Source organism: Schistocerca serialis, chromosome 2 (assembly GCF_023864345.2).
Source record: "Schistocerca serialis cubense isolate TAMUIC-IGC-003099 chromosome 2, iqSchSeri2.2, whole genome shotgun sequence".
Classification (NCBI taxonomy): Eukaryota; Metazoa; Arthropoda; class Insecta; order Orthoptera; family Acrididae; genus Schistocerca; species Schistocerca serialis.
In genome coordinates this window covers 1,015,511,586-1,015,530,334 of record NC_064639.1, presented here as the reverse complement: position 1 = coordinate 1,015,530,334, position 18,749 = coordinate 1,015,511,586, and the positions used below count along the sequence as shown (strand labels likewise).

Genomic DNA, 18,749 nt, shown 5'->3' with positions numbered 1-18,749 from the left:
ATAAATGTACCTCACAAAAGGCACTAGTGGGTACCACCAAGAAGGATTGTTGCTGGCGACAGTGGGGGCTGTATTAATGAGAATATCGTTGTGCTGTAAACAAGACAACCTCTCTTCAGCATGTAAACCGGTTAAAAGCTCTGAATTTTTGATCTAGTTCGGGTGTCCATCCTAAGGGCCGTCAGGCGCGTATTCTCTGATGTTTTGGCACACTATGCAATTTTCATTTTGCGTTGTGTATCTGGAATCAGCCCAGTCAAATACTACTCACGTCCTTCATGAGAGGCCCAGTGTCGGAGGAAAGCGTCTGTTTGCTTCCCGTTACAAACAAAATGATTGCTAAAGCAGAATTTTACTTGTGCATTCGATAGAGCGGTCCCATATTAGTCTAGTACGATATTCAGTTTACCGCTGTGTGTTAAGTGGAGCGGTAAAACACGAAGAATAACTAAAACTCTAGCAGCGACTGAGTAGCGCTGCTGCATGACAGTAGCAATCTGGACGGAGCGGGGCGGTGCTGTCGCTGCTAGAGCACTGGTTATTCATTGTGTTTTGATGTAACTGTTGATGTACAGCGATAAAAAGAATATCTCAAGAGGATAATTTGGAACTGCGCTATCGAATGTGCACGTAAAATACCACTTTAAAAATAATTTTGTTTGTAACGGGAAACAAACCGATGCTTTCGGTCTACGTTGGGCGCTGCATGAAAGACGTGATGAGCGGTATTTGTTTCGGCTCACTCCAGCTGTTGTTGTTGTGGTCTTCAGTCCAGAGACTGGTTTGGTGCGGCTCTCCATGCGACTCTATTCTGTGCAAGCTTCTTCATCTCCAAGAAACTACTGCAACTTACATCCTTCTGAATCTGCTTAATGTACTCATCTCTTGGTCTCCCTCTACGATTTTTACCCTCCACGCTGCCCTCCAATACTAAATTGATGATTCCTTGATGCCTCAGAACATATCCTACCAACCGATCCCTTCTTCTAGTCAAGTTGTGCCACAAATTTCTCTTCTCTCCAATTTAATTCAGTACCTCCTCATACGATCTACCCATCTAATCTTCAGCATTCTTCTGTAGCACCACATTTCGAAATCTTTATTCTGTTCTTGTCTAAACTACTTATCGTCCATGTTTCACTTCCATACATGGCTACACTCCATACAGAAACGACTTATCTATACTCGATGTTAACAAATTTCTCTTCTTCAGAAATGCTTTCCTTGCCATTGCCAGTCTACATTTTATATCCTCTCTACTTTGACCATCATCAGTTATTTTGCTCCTACTTTAAGTGTCTCATTTCCTATTGTAATTCCCTCAGCATCATCCGCTTTAATTCGACTACATTCCATTATCCTCGTTCTACTTTTGTTGATGTTCATCTTATATCCTCCTTTCAAGACAATGTTCCTTTCCGTTCAACTGTCCCTCCAGGTCCTTTGCTGTCTGTCACAGGATTACAATGTCATCGGCAAACCTCAAACTTTTTATTTCTTATCCATGGATTTTAATTCCTACTCCGAATTTTTCTTTTGTTTCCTTTACTGTTTGCTCAATATACACATTGCAAAAACGAAATTGGAGATACTTCCCGGAACGCCAGATAAAATGCACCTGACGACGCTTAGGAGAGACACACCCTGTGTATATAATCCGTAAGCCACTGTACACTGCAGGGTGGAATTTCGGTCCTGTTCCATATCCACGCTGAACGAGAGAAAAATGAGTACCTGTATGTCACTGTATGTGCCCTAATCTGTTTTATAGTATTTTCTTGGTGTCTACAACAGGTGTGCGACAGTGGCAGCTGAATGGTCACGAATTTTTCTTCGAATACAGCTTCTGTAAATTTAGCCACTAGGGTTTCGCGAGAATTACGTCGTTTTTCTTCCAACGATTCAGAGAGTTTCTTATGCATATTCGTATGGTTTACATCGTCCTGTCAAGATCCTAGCAGCCCGTTCCTGACGTCGTTTGATGTCTGTTGCTACGCCTACTTGATGAGATCTCCAAACGCTGCGCGGCACTGTGGAAATGGTAGTACTAGCATCTTTTATGCAGTTTCATTTAATCATACGCAGCACTTACGCAGATCTGTTCTGACAAATCAGTAACTTCTATTCGCATACATTACACCGATTTTTCTCCAAAATAACCGCACGAAGTGGCGTATTAACTTGCACTTTTTTAAGCGTTCTTTCTCTTCGTTATAGGCATTATTTGAACATTTATCTTCATTTAAAGAGATCTACCATTCATCGGTTTGATGCAGAATTCTTTGCATATTCTGAGCTTGAATATAATGCAATTCCTTGAAACGAAAAAGCTTCTAGCACGGAATTAGAAATAATTGCTCGTGCGAAACTCAGCTTTCCCTTTTCTCCCATGAAATCCTGTGAACCATGGACGAAGACAACAGGCAGGTTCCATATTTGTAGATTTGACGCGGTGCTCCACAGCAGACTGTTAACGAAGGTCCTAACATATGGAGTAGTTTCCCAATTTTGTTACCGGCTCGAAGATTTCTTAAGGGGAGTTGGAACGCCCTATCCTGACAATGTTAAATTTAGTGTCTCGGCTTCCCTGTATTTCAGGAACCACTGTAGCCATTGACACGAAACTTTTACATGATATTAAACTGTATGTTCTGAGTCCAGTGAACTAAATCAATTGCATTTCAGCCACTGCCTTCGGAAATACAATATTTTAATTACGCGGTTAAAATTTCGTGCACTTTTTTGTACGTTATCCTAAATAATTTTAATTATGCATAACATTATGTTCTTTTTTTAGTTCAGAAGAAAGTGGTTTCTGAGATTTAGGTAAAATGCAACAGAAAATGTAAATTTTCAGGAACGGCTTCTAAAGTTTCAAAAGACTGTAAGTCACTTAATATATGCTTAATGTTTTTTATTTTTAGTCACTCAGAAGCACCCTGAACTATAGTGTATACCATCCTCTTGATCTTTTTCAAATTTTTTCGTCTTTTCTTCTTTCTCGACTCCTTAGTGGCCAACTGTGCTGCATACTCTGCTTTATCAGTGCGAACCCTGTCCATTCGTTCAAGTTCTCTGATGCAGCTTGCTCCAGGATTAATTCCCATATGCTGTAACACTTTCAGCCTACCAATGTTGCCATCATCAAAAGCAATAACAGCAGCACTGACCCCCCCCCCCCCTCCCCACTTTAGTATATTCATTCTAGCAAAAACATTTTTTTTAAGCGAGTCGATATAAGATTATTGAACGACTCATTGGCATTTTTGAGTCTGACCATGCAGACACTTCTTCAGGATTTGCCATGTCTCTGTAAACAGGTTCTACGATATCCATGACTGCTGCTGGGATGGAATATTTGTGGCTGTATGAACTGTTTGAGTACTGGGCATTGCAATAATTGCACTGTGAATCAGATCCAGGAGGGCAAAGGTGGTGTACTGGTTTTTCATCAGTCGACAGTCTATGGAAGAAGGTCGCCCATGCTGCCTGCTTCATTTTCAACAAATCCTCAGTATTATTTCTAATGCCCATCCAATAATACCGCAGCAGTTCAGCAGTCATTTTGTCGGTCACTTCTCCTCCAAAAAAACATTAGTACTTCGATGTACAACGCGTGTTTATACTATGAAACGACACGATACTGTTTTGACAGTGCTACCAATACAAACACGTAATTTAACCTTTATAACATAGCAGTCCGCAGCCTTCTGTATAAAAAATTACCGATTATATTAGATCTTGAAGTAATGCGCGCAAAATTTTAACATTTTCAACCGGTGTAGATTATATTTAAAAAATAAAATAAAATACTTCCTATGTGAGTTTATAAGTGACACACACACACACACACAAACTTGCAAATTTTATAATGAGATAAAAATCCGAAAATGTGAAAAAAAAATTTCCGTTCTAAGTCCCCTTAAGTAATAGACCCCAGCATGCTGTAGTCGAAGACGAGTGTTTATCAGAGACAAGGGTACCTTCAGAAATTCCCTAGGGAAGTGTGATAGTACCATTCTTATTTTCTAAATATCGGCTGAGCAGCAGTGTGCGACTGTTGGCTGATGACGCTGTGGCGTACGGGAAGGTGTCGTTGTTAAGTGACTGTAGGAGAATACAAGAGGACTTACGCAAAATTGGTGTGATGAATGGCACCTTGCTCTAAAAGTCTAAACGTAGAAAAATGTAAGTTAATGCAGGTGAATGGGAAAAACAATGCCGCAATGATGGATTCTTCTCGGGTTATCAGCCGAGTGGTGGCGTCGTCTTATCGCAACGTTTCAATGAGTTTCGTACCAATCATCTTCTGGCGAAGTTCGCAATGTTCGAATAGAGCACTGTTTGTGTGGTGCTTGATTACTTAATAGGCGTAACTTTGCTAAGCGACATGAAAGGGTACGAGCACGTAAGGACGGTAGTAGGAAAGGCGAATGGTCACTTCGGTTTAGTCACTGCGGTTTATTTCAAGAATTTTAAGAAAGTGTTCATCCTTCAAGGAGACCGCCTGTAATACAGTAGTGCGACCCAATCTTGAGCACTGCTACAGTGTTTGGGATCCCCATCAGGTCGGATTAAAGGAAGACATGGAAGCAATTACCGGTAGCATCGATCAACACGCGAGTATTTGCGGAGATGATTCGTGATCTCAAATGTGAATCACTAGGTGGAAGACGATGTTCGTTTCGCGAAACACTGTTGAGAATATTTAGAGAACGGTCGTTTGAATCTGACTGCAGAACGAGTCTACTACCGCAAACGCACATTTCGCGTAAGGATTACGAAGATAAGGTACGAGAAATTAAGGTTTATTTTCCTTCGCTTTATTTGTGAGTGGAACAGGAAAGGAAGTGATTAATAGTGGTACAAGGTATCTTCCACCATACATCATGGGGTGGCTTGCGGAGTACATATGTAGATGTAGATATATTGCGTAACTTTTATTTCACGTTTATCCATTTTCTTTCTCTGCTCCTCACGATTTTATAATTCTTCAGTAAATAAAAAATTATTTTCCTTAGATGTTAACTTATTCTTATTAAAAGGTAATGGGATGAGAAGGAATAGTGTTTTGAATGTCAAAATTTACTGTTAAATACGATTATACAGGACAAGAGACACACCTTGCGTACGTTCATAGAAAGTGAATTTTTATATACAAATTAGGAAATGAAAAACGGTACTCAGTGGAGAAGCAAAAAGCCATACCGAACATTAACGCACTGCGCACTCTTTTCTGCAGTCTACGCTGTCAGCTATGTAAAACCACTACCAATTAAGTGAGAAAACGACAGATATCGTTGTAGCTTAATAACACTAACGTAGATGGAGACAATGCACAGGATGTTAAAAAAAAGTTCTGTTTACGACTCACACCGAGGCTGCGAAAGCATGGTGGGTGGAACTTATCAGGCTGTCCTATACGCACCGTAATCACTCATACCGTTTTCACATAAACCACGTAGAATACACGAGGAAGGCAGCAGAATAGTTACACAGACCACTTTAAATATAGGTTCTCTGAATTTGACAAATATCGGATTGGGAATTACATTCTTTGCTTTCAGTAGTTTACATTTACGTTCCCTGAAAATGTGTTTCGTGAAATTTACACCGATCGGTTGCGATTCTAGCAATACTGGAGCATTACGCTTCTATTGGTCTATTTGCTTGTTGTTTCCTTAACAGATTGCTTTTCCAGAATCCTCCCAACAAATCTCTTTCACTCTTTTTTTACCTGCTGATGAAACAGCACTCTTCCGTTTCAGACAGCTAAAAAGTTAATTTAAAAATTTGGTAAGTACTGCGCGTTGGCACCGATACTGGCGGTTAAAATTTAGTGCCAAATGAGACTTAACACAGTTATTTACTAATCATTTTTAGTTAAAAATGCAGATGTACTAAATACTGCTCCAGGTGTGGTTTACGTAAAGGATATGGACTGAGGTGGAGATGCCACGTAATGTCATTTTCTCCTTCGTGAGATAATTAATTTAGCACAAAAATGCTACCATGAACAAATGATTTTATAGATTTCTTGTGCGCAATATTCCTCAGTCACTATATTCTTCAGACGTCGGTTAGTAGCTATATATTTAGCCACCGAAAATCGTTGATGACGACCTGACCAGGCGGATCAAATACCAGAATTGGACTGTTTATCTGAATATGACAGACGTCGAAAAATTAGTGTTCAGTTTGAATGAAATCCTCAGACTGCATTACATATCATCTATCAAGGTCCTATTTGTAGAAATCAACAAAAATTTAGCAACTATCGAGCGTTTGGAAGCCAATTTGCTCTGTTGATGAGACCTGGAGCCTGGATTGATGTCTTGTTTCTTCACTTTCGGAAAGCCCTTAAGAACGTTCCATACCGCAGCTTCAATAACAACAACATTAACGCAACGAAGTTGTTCAGTTGGACTGAATACTTTCCAAACACAATAATACGCCGCTGTTAACGGGAGAATATACAGAAGTACTTGTATCATCTGACTTGCCTCAGGTGTGACAGAATAGTTTATTTTGAGTACACAAATAAATAACCTCACAGAAAACGTTTGAATCTCTGCAAGGCTGGTTGTAGATGTTTTAATTGTATACAACGTTACTACTTAAGAAAGTTGACAGTAAACACAGGCAGACTTGAAAATGACTTGATGGAATAAAGACTGGTAGTTGAATCTAAGCATAAATAAGTGCAATGCAATGCGCATACATAGCTACCATTTGACTACAGGATCGTCAACCGTTCAATAGAATCAAGAACAAGAGTCCAATATCTTGATGCATCTGTCAGGATGAATTTAAGGCGAATTAGTCAAATAAATCGAATATTAAAAATGCAGTTATCTGACTGATGATCAGATCTCTAATGCAGTGTGATAAACTTCGAAAGAGGGTTTCTTACAAAACTCAGATCGATTAATTTATGAATGTTGTTCATGTCTGGAGCACCGGCCCCACCCAAATAAGATTAATCGGGAAAAAGTAGAGAAGATTCGAAGAAAAGATTCACGATTCGTCGCGTAATTGCTTAGCGCGAGAGCGTCAGGGAAATGCTTGACTATCTCCTGGGTGAGAAGCTACCACAGAGTCTTTCAGGATTACGGAGAGATAGTTACTCCTGAAAATCCCCATTTCACTAAGAGTAGAGAAACATATAACTTCCCCAAACTAACCCTCGAGCAATGATTAAATCGAAAAAACTCGAATAATTGTGACTGACATATTTGGATACCGAAGTGGTTTTTCATGCGTCCCAACCGCGAACGGAATTGAAAGGTGGGGAAACTGTTCATCGTATTGTGGCTCCAGGAATACGTTTGTAGATGCAGTAAGTATTACAGCGCGGTTCTCTTAAATTTCTTTTTTTATTGCGTTTCAACTTCTGTCTTACAAAACTGAGAATAACCAAGGAAATAATGATTTTTGGTCTACAACATGGGTTTGATGGTGCAAGCAGAGTAGCTATAGAAGTACTAGAAGCAAGATGCTAGCGATGTGCAATGCAAAACGTAGATGCTAAACAACACGGAAATTGGTGTGACAACGAGAGAAAAATAACTTGAATACAAATTTGAAGCTGTTCTGCTGTTACGCTGCAATACGAGAAGTATGGAATTACCTCCGGTTAGTCATGTCGGTTACAAGCGTGTATTCCGAACAGTTCTAGTAAATAGCACCAAAATAAAATATAGACATACAAAAAAAAAACATTTACCTTATTACATGAAATAACTGCTGAGCTGCTCAGTGACTTCGAGAGCGAGATTTAATTGCCTTAGCAACCTGATATTGGCTCCCTGATATTGGCTCACGGCTTTGAACTATACTTTCCTATGTCCTGAAAGGCCGTATTCGCACGTGTGATTAAGATTTTCCGGAAACGTACAGCATCATATTCATATTATACAAGATGCTGTCCTAAGAATATATGTGTGTTCGCATAAGGCAGACTTTTTTAATACAAATATTGAAGACTTCGCTCACTGCGTCTTGACAAAAGGCATGTCAGCACTGTTTACGAACTCGATTTCCATCGGAAAAAAGAGTTTATGACTCTACAGGCGGTTTAAAATTGACACAATGCCATGTTTGTCTAAGTTAGAACGTAATCCTTGTAATATCTTAGGAAAAAAAGAATTTTTAATCCTGTACTGAGTTCGTCCAGTTTCTGATTTATCGTTATTTGACCAACTCAATCATGTCCTGACACTGGTAATAAAAACCGATGTACTGTGTACGTGATTGCGTGTGTTTTTTTGCTTGAAAGGGTAATCTTCAGGAAACTCGGAGCATTAATCAAGTTAATTAATTTATAGCCACTGATATTTGTGTGATGAACAACGTTTCTTTTCGCAAGAAGCGTTCCACAGTTTTCATATTATAAACCATAGCTTGAACCAGTAGAAAGCTTCTAAGTAAAATATACCATTTATTGACAAGTTGTTCAGATCTTTCGGAACGTCATATGGTCGATTCAATGTAGTTGTTTCTGAAAATAATGGTTCCTTGACGCCCGATACATGTCCTCTGTCCATTTAAGTGATGTCAAGGAATTTTCCTTTTTTAACGATTATATCGACCAGAGCATGGTTCAGGTGATCGGAGTTCGAATATTATCGATGCAGCAGCATATTGGCGGCGCAAGATGTCACTGATTCTGTAGACTTCATCAGTTTTACATGAGGGAGAGACCAAATGTGTAGACGTGAGAGTGGCACACACTGCCGTACGTTTGAACAACGAAAGGCAGTTGCAGAAGTAAGAAACCGCCCGAATTCTCGAACGATCGAGGAAAAACGGGGATTCATTTCGAAGAATGACAGTTGGGGAATGAAATAGTTTGCAGCTATCATGGCTAACATATGTTCTACAGAAGTCGTTGAGACAAGATCAGAATAATTACAGCCTCTACACCAGTACCCCATCCATGTACAAAATATCTAAAAGATGTAATAGTTTGGTTCAAGTAAACAGGAGTTAACTTGTGTGCTGTAAATGTTGTTACTGAAGATGGCTCATGGCTAGTTCTAAATTCTAGTCGGGCCATCCGGACTCAGTGTTTTAGATGGTTTCCCTAAATTACTTTATAATGTCGGGATGGCCCCTTTGAAACGGCCGTAGATGATTTTCATCACTTGGTCTCTACAGACTTCGCCGTCGAAGACACGTTTAATACTAAGATCCGATTCCCCAGGTTTCGGGTGAACAACACTCGAGTAGAAGCAAAACTTTCTCACGTTTTCAGCTGATTATCGTTTTATTAGTATTTTATGATATGGCAATATGACAGTGTCCTTAAGAAGGACGGGGCATGAATGTACCCATCGTTGATTCACACTATCTATTTTCATGCACTGGTAAGTAACTGCTGTCTGTGTTGTCTGTTTCACTGTCCCAAGAGTGATTATGAGGGAAGACGTTGGTTGTATCAGAAAATGCGTTAATTTGTATTCTACAAAAGAGCTAATAACAATGCAGTTTAGCGCCCTGAAATCAAATTCGTCATCATCACATTCATCATCATCCTTTTCCTCATCGCTTAAAGCAGCAAAACAACAGCAGCCACACTTTGCCCGGAAGTAACGTCAGGTCCCATGCTGAGGAAGACGGAGCGTATTGCTTTATGTTATACGTTCACCCCATAAAATAACTGTCAAACCAATGCTGTTAAGAAATAATTTGCAGCTGACCACCTTTTAGAGTAAACGGCGCAGAATTTGCCTTCTTCCCCTCTTTCATCTGGAGCCCGACGAAACTGGAGCCCTACATGTCGTGTGCAGTGTGAATTACTGTCGTTATGTCTCCCCATAACTCTGATTTTCTGTAATTTGGTGTGTTTATGTGAATCCTTACATAGTCGCTACTGGTGCTTAGACATCGTGTCCTTCTGCGGCCGGCCGCGTTGGTCTCGCGGCTCTAGGCGCGCAGTCCGGAACCGTGCGACTGCTACGGTCGCAGGTTCGAATCCTGCCTCGGGCATGGATGTGTGTGATGTCCTTAGGTTAGTTAGGTTTAAGTAGTTCTAAGTTCAAGGGGACTGATGACCACAGCTGTTAAGTCCCATAGTGCTCAGAGCCATTTGAACCATTTTTGTCCTTCTGCATCTAAGTTTTCTGCATCTGCACCTCCATTTCTGTTTGACGCGAGAGGACGCACAAAAGAAGGCAAATTTTGCGCAATGCTTGGAATTTTGACTTTCTGTTACCATGGCGTATGTAGACGTTGAATCTGTGAGAGCAGAATAAATGTCAGTAAATGTCAAACAATCAATCTTGGATAGTGATCATAGAACAAGTGTAACCCTATTTTGATTTTATCCATAATGAATATGAGACCGCGGTTGTTACAAGGTTGAAATGTCAGATCTGCCGCCCATTACAGCGCAAAAAAAACCACGTAATCTTCAGTGTTTATTGCACTGTAAATATGGCAGAACCGACACTTCAAAATTTATTTTGAACAGTTACCAAGTTCACTGAGTTCCTAAGACTTGGTTTTCGAGTAATACCCAACGTTTCCTGGCAGCCTTTTCCCTTATTAGGAAAGTAAAAGAAATGTTTCAGAAACAGGAATGACTCGCACTGATGGGCAACATAAAATGTTACATATTTTACTCCCTTAATACGCGTTATAGCTTTATAGCTACCTACAGTGGTCCAAGTAAATGTAAAAATATTGGCTCATTTCGTATGGTTGAGGTGCTTCTGTGACATTAATTACTAAAAATTATGTTGTATTAATTTTTTATCAAATTTGATTTGTATTTATAATTTTATTGAACATCTTATTTTTATTATCTCCCTGCAATCTAGATATTGGTGAAAAAATAACGTTGATTCTGCCCATATAAGGGAAATTTAAAAAATAGCTAAATTTTTGTCACGTTGGACAGAGTGTCTGAAATACTGTGTTTCGTGGCTAATGGAGATGTTATTGAAACAGAAAAACTGATATCACACAGCAGAGAAGTAAACATCGGAAGTGATGCTGCAATCACAAACCATCCGGTGTTTGGCTGCACTGTCTACATAAACTAATTTAGATTTTCTGCGTATCAGCAACATAACATACCAGATGGAGTAGGACTACTTCCGGTCAAAACGTATTTTTTTTTTTTTTTATAGATAGCACATGAAGTAATTAGAAACTAATGTCTTTCGGTCAACTTTTCTCTAAGCCAGAAGAGATAAATTCTTTTTCGGTGTTATGTGTTGTTTCACAGTTTCTGCCTCTGCCTGATAATCAAACTTTATTTTATCATTTGGAGATATTCCGACCCACAGTTTCTACTTTGCTACCGGGAAATAAAAAGAGCACAGTGTTAGCAAAATTATATCCTTGACATCTTATTATTTGATACATGCACTGCAAATGAAAGTAGCATACATGGTATTTTTGCCCCAAAGACTTATACTGAAGAAGAATGGTGTTTCTTTTCTTCAACACATTCGCTGCATACCTTTCGATATTAATTTTAAGGTAAGACAGGATGTAAGAAACAAAATTTACACTAATTTTAATTCTCAGTACAACGCATAATTTTTAGTCAGAGCTTCTATGTGGAGTAGTTAATACATATAAAATACATTTTGAGATTCTGAAAGATATTTAAGCTGTAATAATTTAGCTGAGACTCTTTCTTTTACAGAAGGATGTGTTACTCAATAGCTGGCTTATGTTTATAGTGTTATGGGTGTATTTCACTATTGACTATTCCCGTTTAACAAAGAAAATCTTCCACGGTAGTAGGTGGTACATACTTTCCTACTTAATTCTTGGATATGCCTCTTTTCTTAAGAAAAATGTAGCTTCAAAACAGGATTCCCGAAATTGGACCAAAAAAAATGTAACCCTGAATTTGTTCAGTTTTTCAAACACTGGGCTATTCCTTTTTGTCTCCGTAAATTCTAATTTTTGATGATAGTTGAGACAAGAGCTTCATTTCCATGGTGGAATTTCATTGTTATATTACAGGAAACAGTAACTGTATTGTTAAATTATTTTAGCTGTATCCATTTTCATTGACATAGAGCTAATGCTATAGACTCAATCTGAACTCTCCATCAGACGCAAGGAGGGAGGACAGACCAAAGTAGCAGCAGATAATTTAGATAAGCTTCACACAAAACCTGCCCGCCTTCTTCCCTGTAATGTACCCACTAATACTTTACCAATGATGACTCAACTATTAACCGAGCAAGACCATCCGCACGTTGCTATTAATCGAGCAAGACCATCCGCACGATTCACAAATCTCGATCACTTGAAACAGTACGTCGCAGTGGGAGGCACGTAAAGTAAATACGAATTTAACAGGAATGCGTCAACTTCCATGTCGAATAATTATAGGGATATGGTAAAAGCGGCACACGTCACCACTGTAGATGTTCTTACAGATTTGTGATTCGTTCCTACAGTTGTTGAGAGATGGGACTATTTTCTTGATTGCTCTTGGTTTACGAAATTCACTTTCACAAAGCGGCCGTACCGTAAGTACTTGAACATGTGGAAAGGGATAAAATTTTCTAATCGGTTTCCAGAACTCATTTTATGGCATGTCAGTTGTAGATCCAACTGTATAAAAATATCCCATCGTCGATCTGATTAGAACCCTGGTGTTCGCACTGTTTCGGGTATATTTCCGCTACCTGAAACCTTGGCATTTGCCGTTGTTGCTGGTAATGAAGGACTGTACGCTCAAGAACGTGAATAGCAACATGGCATGTATAAATTAATAAGTGCAGTAATGTATTGCTTGTAAATGCCCGATAAAAATGATTTACTTATAGCGACACGTTTCTTCTTACAAAAACTGTCTTGATAATGCGTATCAAAAGGAAAGACCACGATTATTTGGTGGAAATCGACATAAACAGTGTCAACAATGAGACTGCATTTGGAAAATAATACTTCACAATTAGTGATTATTATTTCCGTGATTACTGCAAAAACTCCTGGCATATTTTATTCCCATAGCATGAAAACGCGGTTCCTAGCTTGTAAGGCATAAATTTGGATAAATAAAAGTGTAACTGAGTGACTGAAGGTGACGTTTCAGTGCATGATAACCGATTGCGGACACCTGTAGCCAAAATGGCGGTGAATGAATTCAGTAGTTACATTTATAGAACTCTGATATGGGTGTCTCAGTCCTCCACTATGATTTTGATACAATTTTGAAGTTGCAAGCTCTGGCATTATTTTCAAAGGTACCGGTATAATGACAGATATAAGAACTGAAAGGTTACTCAGTCTGGTGTCGAAATTCTGTGGATGAGGCGACTCAGATCAGACTTATGCGCACCAATGAAGAAAGAAAACGGAGGCACTTGTACTAATTGCCACATGATCAGTTTGCTGTTTCTCGCTTGTGATGTGGTGGGTATGTTGGCAAGACTGACAGGAAGACTGGAGAGTTTCGGGAGGGAAGCCATGTTGAATTAGGATGGCCAGAGTATGAAAGAAGTGTAACGTTAGGTGCGTGTGTCGATCGGGCAACTGAATGAAAAAGAATTCGTAAGAAGGGCAAAACATGGAAAAAGGGTATTATGTCAGTGACAGTTTCCGCTGGTGACAATATCACTTTGAATTAAAGAACAAGAACCGAGAGGTGCTGAAAGAAATCTACATATAAGGAGAATATATAGAGTGTATCACAGGCACTAATAGCAACCTAACAAAAAGAAGGGCTGAAAAAGAAAAAGTATGAGAAGCGAAACATCTGTCTAGATACGGTGATCGTACAAGATGGCCAAAGCTGTGAAGATGAAAAACGTAATGCGTCAGTCATGAGAAGCAAGCTAGTGGCATGTATTGCCGCATAAGTAAGTTAAACATGCAAATAACAAAATGCATATATGCAGTCCATCACTCACACTGTTGCCATGGGTGTTCGCGAGAAATATCAGAATAAGAGTAAGAGAGTGACCTTAGTGCGGTTCACACACAGCTTGAGATATCAGTGATGAGCAATTAGTACGCGAATAAAAATTGTAGCGTGGTATGATACGGTTGCAAAATATTCAGTAAAAAGAAAGGTGTTGTGAAATAAAATGTGTTGAAACAAAGTAGGTCTAGAAAGTCTCCTGGTCTCAACTTGACCTGATAGTAAGGGAGAAGTTTTGAGATTAGTGAAATGTGGCAGTACTGATCATTTTGTTGATTATAGTAGTGTAAGGCTAAAGCAGTGATTAACCAGAATTTTAAAATGAGCGCCACAGTACTTTTCTGGACATCGTCATATTGGATTTGGTATGGTCTTGTCGTCCCCCAATCTTTTATTGCTTGACCGAGAACGTTATCGAGGGACACAAGAGGCTGAAAATAAAGTGAGCAGAGAAGATATGAAACGAAGAGCCCCTTAGTTTAAAAAACTTCAACTAAGATCACTGATAGCAGCACTTGATAGCGGTATTTGTTGAAATATGAGGGAAAAAAGTGGAATCATCAATCCAGGTGGACACCTGAAAATGTATCTTCCTTCATTCGAGCTTGGATAACTTACTTCAAGGACCAGGTAATGTGAAGGATTAGGAGATGAGAATGTTGTGAGCCGGGAGTTAATGCTATCAGCTCCTAACAAGTTAATTACTCTATATGTTTTAATCTCTGTCATCACCATTTTTCCATCTGCGGTTCCGTCTAGTTCCTTTGTCGCATTCATTGATAAATTAGAACATGTCAGTTGATCCTGTACCTGCTTCTTATTAGTGTTTTCCAAGTACTCGTTTATTCGCCGATTCTGCTGAGGATCCCCTCATTTCTTATCAGTTAATTTAATTTTCAGAATCCTGCTGCAGCTCCACATTTCAAATGGTTGGATTCTCTTTTGTTCCAGTTTTCCTACAGTGCATAGCTCATAGAACTCAAAAGTACACCAGAAAGCTGAAGCAAGGTAAACCTAAGCCCACTTGGGTTTTCTCAACAGTGGTTACTATGAAGAGGCTCGGTATTCCATGAGAACGAGATTGTGACAAAAACATGGTTTGAAAGATCGAAAATCGGTGAAAAAGAAAAGTAATTCCCATGGAATACACCACTGACTACTTGTCGTTTCCGATGGCCAGAGAGCTTGGTGGCTGTCCTCAAACACGTCAACTACAGCTTGAAAATGGTGTAATATCCAAACTGGACAATAGTGGGGAATAAACAATTTTGTTAGACTGTGGTTGCTGCCTGAATGAAAATAATATGGATGCTCTGTCAGTTGCTGTGGGAATTGTTTTTGTTTTACAACCAGTTTCGATCTAGAGACCACCTTCAATTACGAAAACGACAACACAGTAATGCATACACATGTTCACATTATGATTCCCAAATAAGTTTATTAAGGCAGTGTCAAAAGTTTCTTAAAAGCCGGTTTTTGAAACAGACTTACTTGATACACATATTTGACAGTCACAGTGTGAACATGTACACAGTCTGGTAATTTTTTTGCCTGAAGATGGTCAGCAAGACCAACGCTTATTATATAAGAAAAGCAGTTCCACTATCCTTTGTCTTTATGCCTACACATTGTGAATATATTAATAAAGGAAATGAATTTCTTGAATGAGTCTGCATTCATTGGGGGTACGTTGTAAATAAAAGCGTCTAAATAGCTTAATAAATATTTGCCGGCCTGAGTGGCCGAGCGGTTCTAGGCGCTACAGTCTGGGACCGCGCGACCGCTACGGTCGCAGGTTCGAATCCTGCCTCGGGCATGGATGTGTGTGATATCCTTAGGTTAGTTAGGTTTAAGTAGTTCTAAGTTCTAGGGGACTGGTGACCACAGCAATTAAATCCCATAGTGCTCAGAGCCATTTGAACCATTTGAATAAATATTTATTTACTTCGTCATATCGGCTACTGTCATCATCTGCTCAAAACGTCGACATTGTAAAACAAAGTTCAGAGCCAGTATCAGTAAAACTTATAGCTAAATGGCGTGTTGACGCCACACTTTAGACATAGATTTTATTGATAGTGACACTGAACAGTGTTTTCCAACTTCTAAGTTTTGATCTGATGATGACAGTAGCCGAAAGAAAGTGGTAAATATATATATTAAGCGATCTCGATGATTTTATTCATAAGGTACACATTAGAAATTTGACACAGTCTTCATAAGCTGTGGAGCAAGGAATTGCCTCAGTTGAAGTGCAACTCCCTCATCTTCAGTGATCTTGCTTCAGCTGTGTTTACACAGAAAAGACTCTGTGCTTCAGTCAAACGTCTTTCGATCAATTTAGTGAGTTTTTCCTTTCATCCTTTTCCCTTCCACACTACTGTGCTACCTCGTCCTCAGATTCCCAGCAAATTTCACTACGGTATCTAGTGTGGAGGTTGTTCATTTAACAAAAAAAAAGGTTCAAATGGCTCTGAGCACTATGGGAGTTAACATCTGAGGTCATCAGTCCCCTAGAACTTAGAACTACTTAAAACTAACTAACCTAAGGACATCACACGCCTCCATGCCCGAGGCAGGATCGAACCTGCGACTGTAGCGGTCTCGCGGCTCCAGACTGTAGCGCCTAGAACCGTACGGCCACTCCGGCCGGCTGTTCATTTTCATTTTACAACTTCATAGAACGATGAATATCTAATAGCCAGTGTTGAGATAATCCAAATGGACTGTGGATCAGCTGAATTCACATTTGTAGTACTTGTGGTAAGTAGCCACGTGTACAACTGGATTGACGTACAGTAAGTTTTATGATTGCCTGCCGTAGCTGGCCAACACGGTCGCTTATCTTCAAGCGCGTCAAATACCACTTGGAAGTGACTCTATAGACGAAACTGGGCAATTGTGCTCTTTGACAATAAATGTAGTCTATGAGGGAAATATTGTCATTTCACTGTGTCTATGTGTTATGAGTGTCATCCAGTGGTTTAATTTGGTGTTTTCGCTACGTGTATCAGAACTTTAAAGGCCGAATGGGACTCGCAGATCCCAGCCGAGGCACTCACCCCTGCCGCTGCGGCCGACGAAGCGCAGGTCGTTGAACTTGGCCACCTGGTTCTTCATGACGGCGGTGCAGTTGCGCAGCTCGGCGCAGAAGTTGTCGTCGTTGCCGGCGCGCACCGTGACGACGGTGCCGTCGACGACGTCGCCGAGGGCGACCACCTTGAAGGCGACGGGCAGCGTCTTGTTGGAGCGCCAGTGGTTGGGCAGCGCGGTGCAGAGCAGGTTGGGGCTGCCGGTGCGCACCAGCTCGCCCGGGTGCTCGGCCTGCGCGTCGGCCAGCACGCGCTCCGTCCACCACAGGTCGTCGGCGGTGGCCGCGGCGGGCAGCTGCTGCTCCGTCATGGCGCCGGGCTTCTTGCACAGGCTGGCAGCCGCGTCGTCGCCGCTCGCGGGGGTCACCGTCGCCAGCAAGCCCGGCAGATGCATTTGGGGCGACGCTCGCTGCTCGCTGCTCGCTTGCGCAACGGGTCGGCGCGCCGCCGGTCCGCGCTCCTCCGCCCGGGCCGAAGCGGTACCACTGGCTACTACTGTGCGACTGCGACCGCTACTGTCCGACGACGGCGACGATCCTAAGAGTGGAGACCTCCCCAGTCAGCACAGCACTCTCCTCAGCGAGACTGGTCACCCTGCTTCCAGAAAACCCAGTTGCTCACTGACAGCTCCCAATCGTACTTGCCGACACTGGGTACTGATGCTGGTGGGCACTTCTCGTTACAGTAATAGCGGAGGAAATTGTACGCACTTGTAGTGTCAGTGGTAGGTGCACGACATCACTGGTCATTCGTCAAATGCAAAGAAGTCTGGAGAACACCTGAGAAAAGTGGGCCTTCTGTGACGAAATGCTGTTGTCGTTGACGAGACCAATTAGTCCAACGTAATCAGCTAAAGCAAAGGCCTAGTCCAATGAGATTCACACAGTACTTTAGCTGAGCTGTCACCCTACTGACAGTTCTCGATAATACTGGCACTGGTATCGATGATGGTCACAGAAAAGACACTCCTTTTAGAAATAGTGCAGGGGAGCGACATTTAACAGCAAAAATTCACACAACTACAATGGCAATGTCACTGACAGGTACACAAGATCATTGTATATGCGCCAAATACGAAAATAAGACGATGGCATCTGAGAAAAATACGTCCTTCTTCGACGTAATACCCTTGTCAATCACCAGATCAGTCCATTGGAATCACCAAATGCGTTACCCAGCGGCGCACTCTCGGAAGAATGTATTCTTGATTGACAGTTGACACTGACACTCTCACGCCCCTGCCGTCAACAATGAAATCCTTGTAAAACACTGGACTTGTCAAATCTGAGCACAACCTGAAAGCTAGACGCGGACCTCTCCTAGGAGCCGTCCGCAGCGAAATACAGTCCCAAAGTGTTTGTGCGAGACACTTCTTTCACAACCGGCTGGGTGTCGTTCAGTCTTGAGCGATGTCACAACCACGGTGCAGACGTGCGGCCGGCAGGTGCTGCGACGTCACGTGAGAACGCGTCACGCCTCCCGGCGGGCAGCGCGTCCCGCGAGCGTGCACATGGCGTGGAGTCCGGCGCGCGAGTGCCCGACCACCTGCACCGCCGCCGCCGCCGCTGCCGCCGCCGGTTTTCCCGCGATTGAGTCAGCGCCCCTCCCCCTCCCTCTGCCTCCCCCCTCCCCGCCAGCCACCACCCCCACCGCGTGGCCGGCGGGTGGAGCCTCTGCGCATGCGCCGCCCGCTCGGGATCCAAGCCGCGCCTCATCTCGACATGCCGCCGTTTTGCGTCTGCTGCAATCTTCCCTCCCCC

At 41.5% G+C, this 18,749-nt stretch overlaps 1 protein-coding gene across 1 annotated transcript in view; it reads right to left on the bottom strand.

Moving 5' to 3' along the window:
* LOC126456594 (protein lozenge-like) overlaps positions 1-18,501 on the bottom strand; it is a 739,855-nt gene extending 721,354 nt beyond the window's left edge. The window contains exon 1 of the mRNA XM_050092338.1: positions 16,960-18,501. Within this exon, the coding sequence (XP_049948295.1) occupies positions 16,960-17,383 (424 nt within the window). The 5' untranslated portion in view covers positions 17,384-18,501. The remainder of the gene's footprint in view (positions 1-16,959) is intronic.
* Positions 18,502-18,749: the final 248 nt, after the last annotated feature.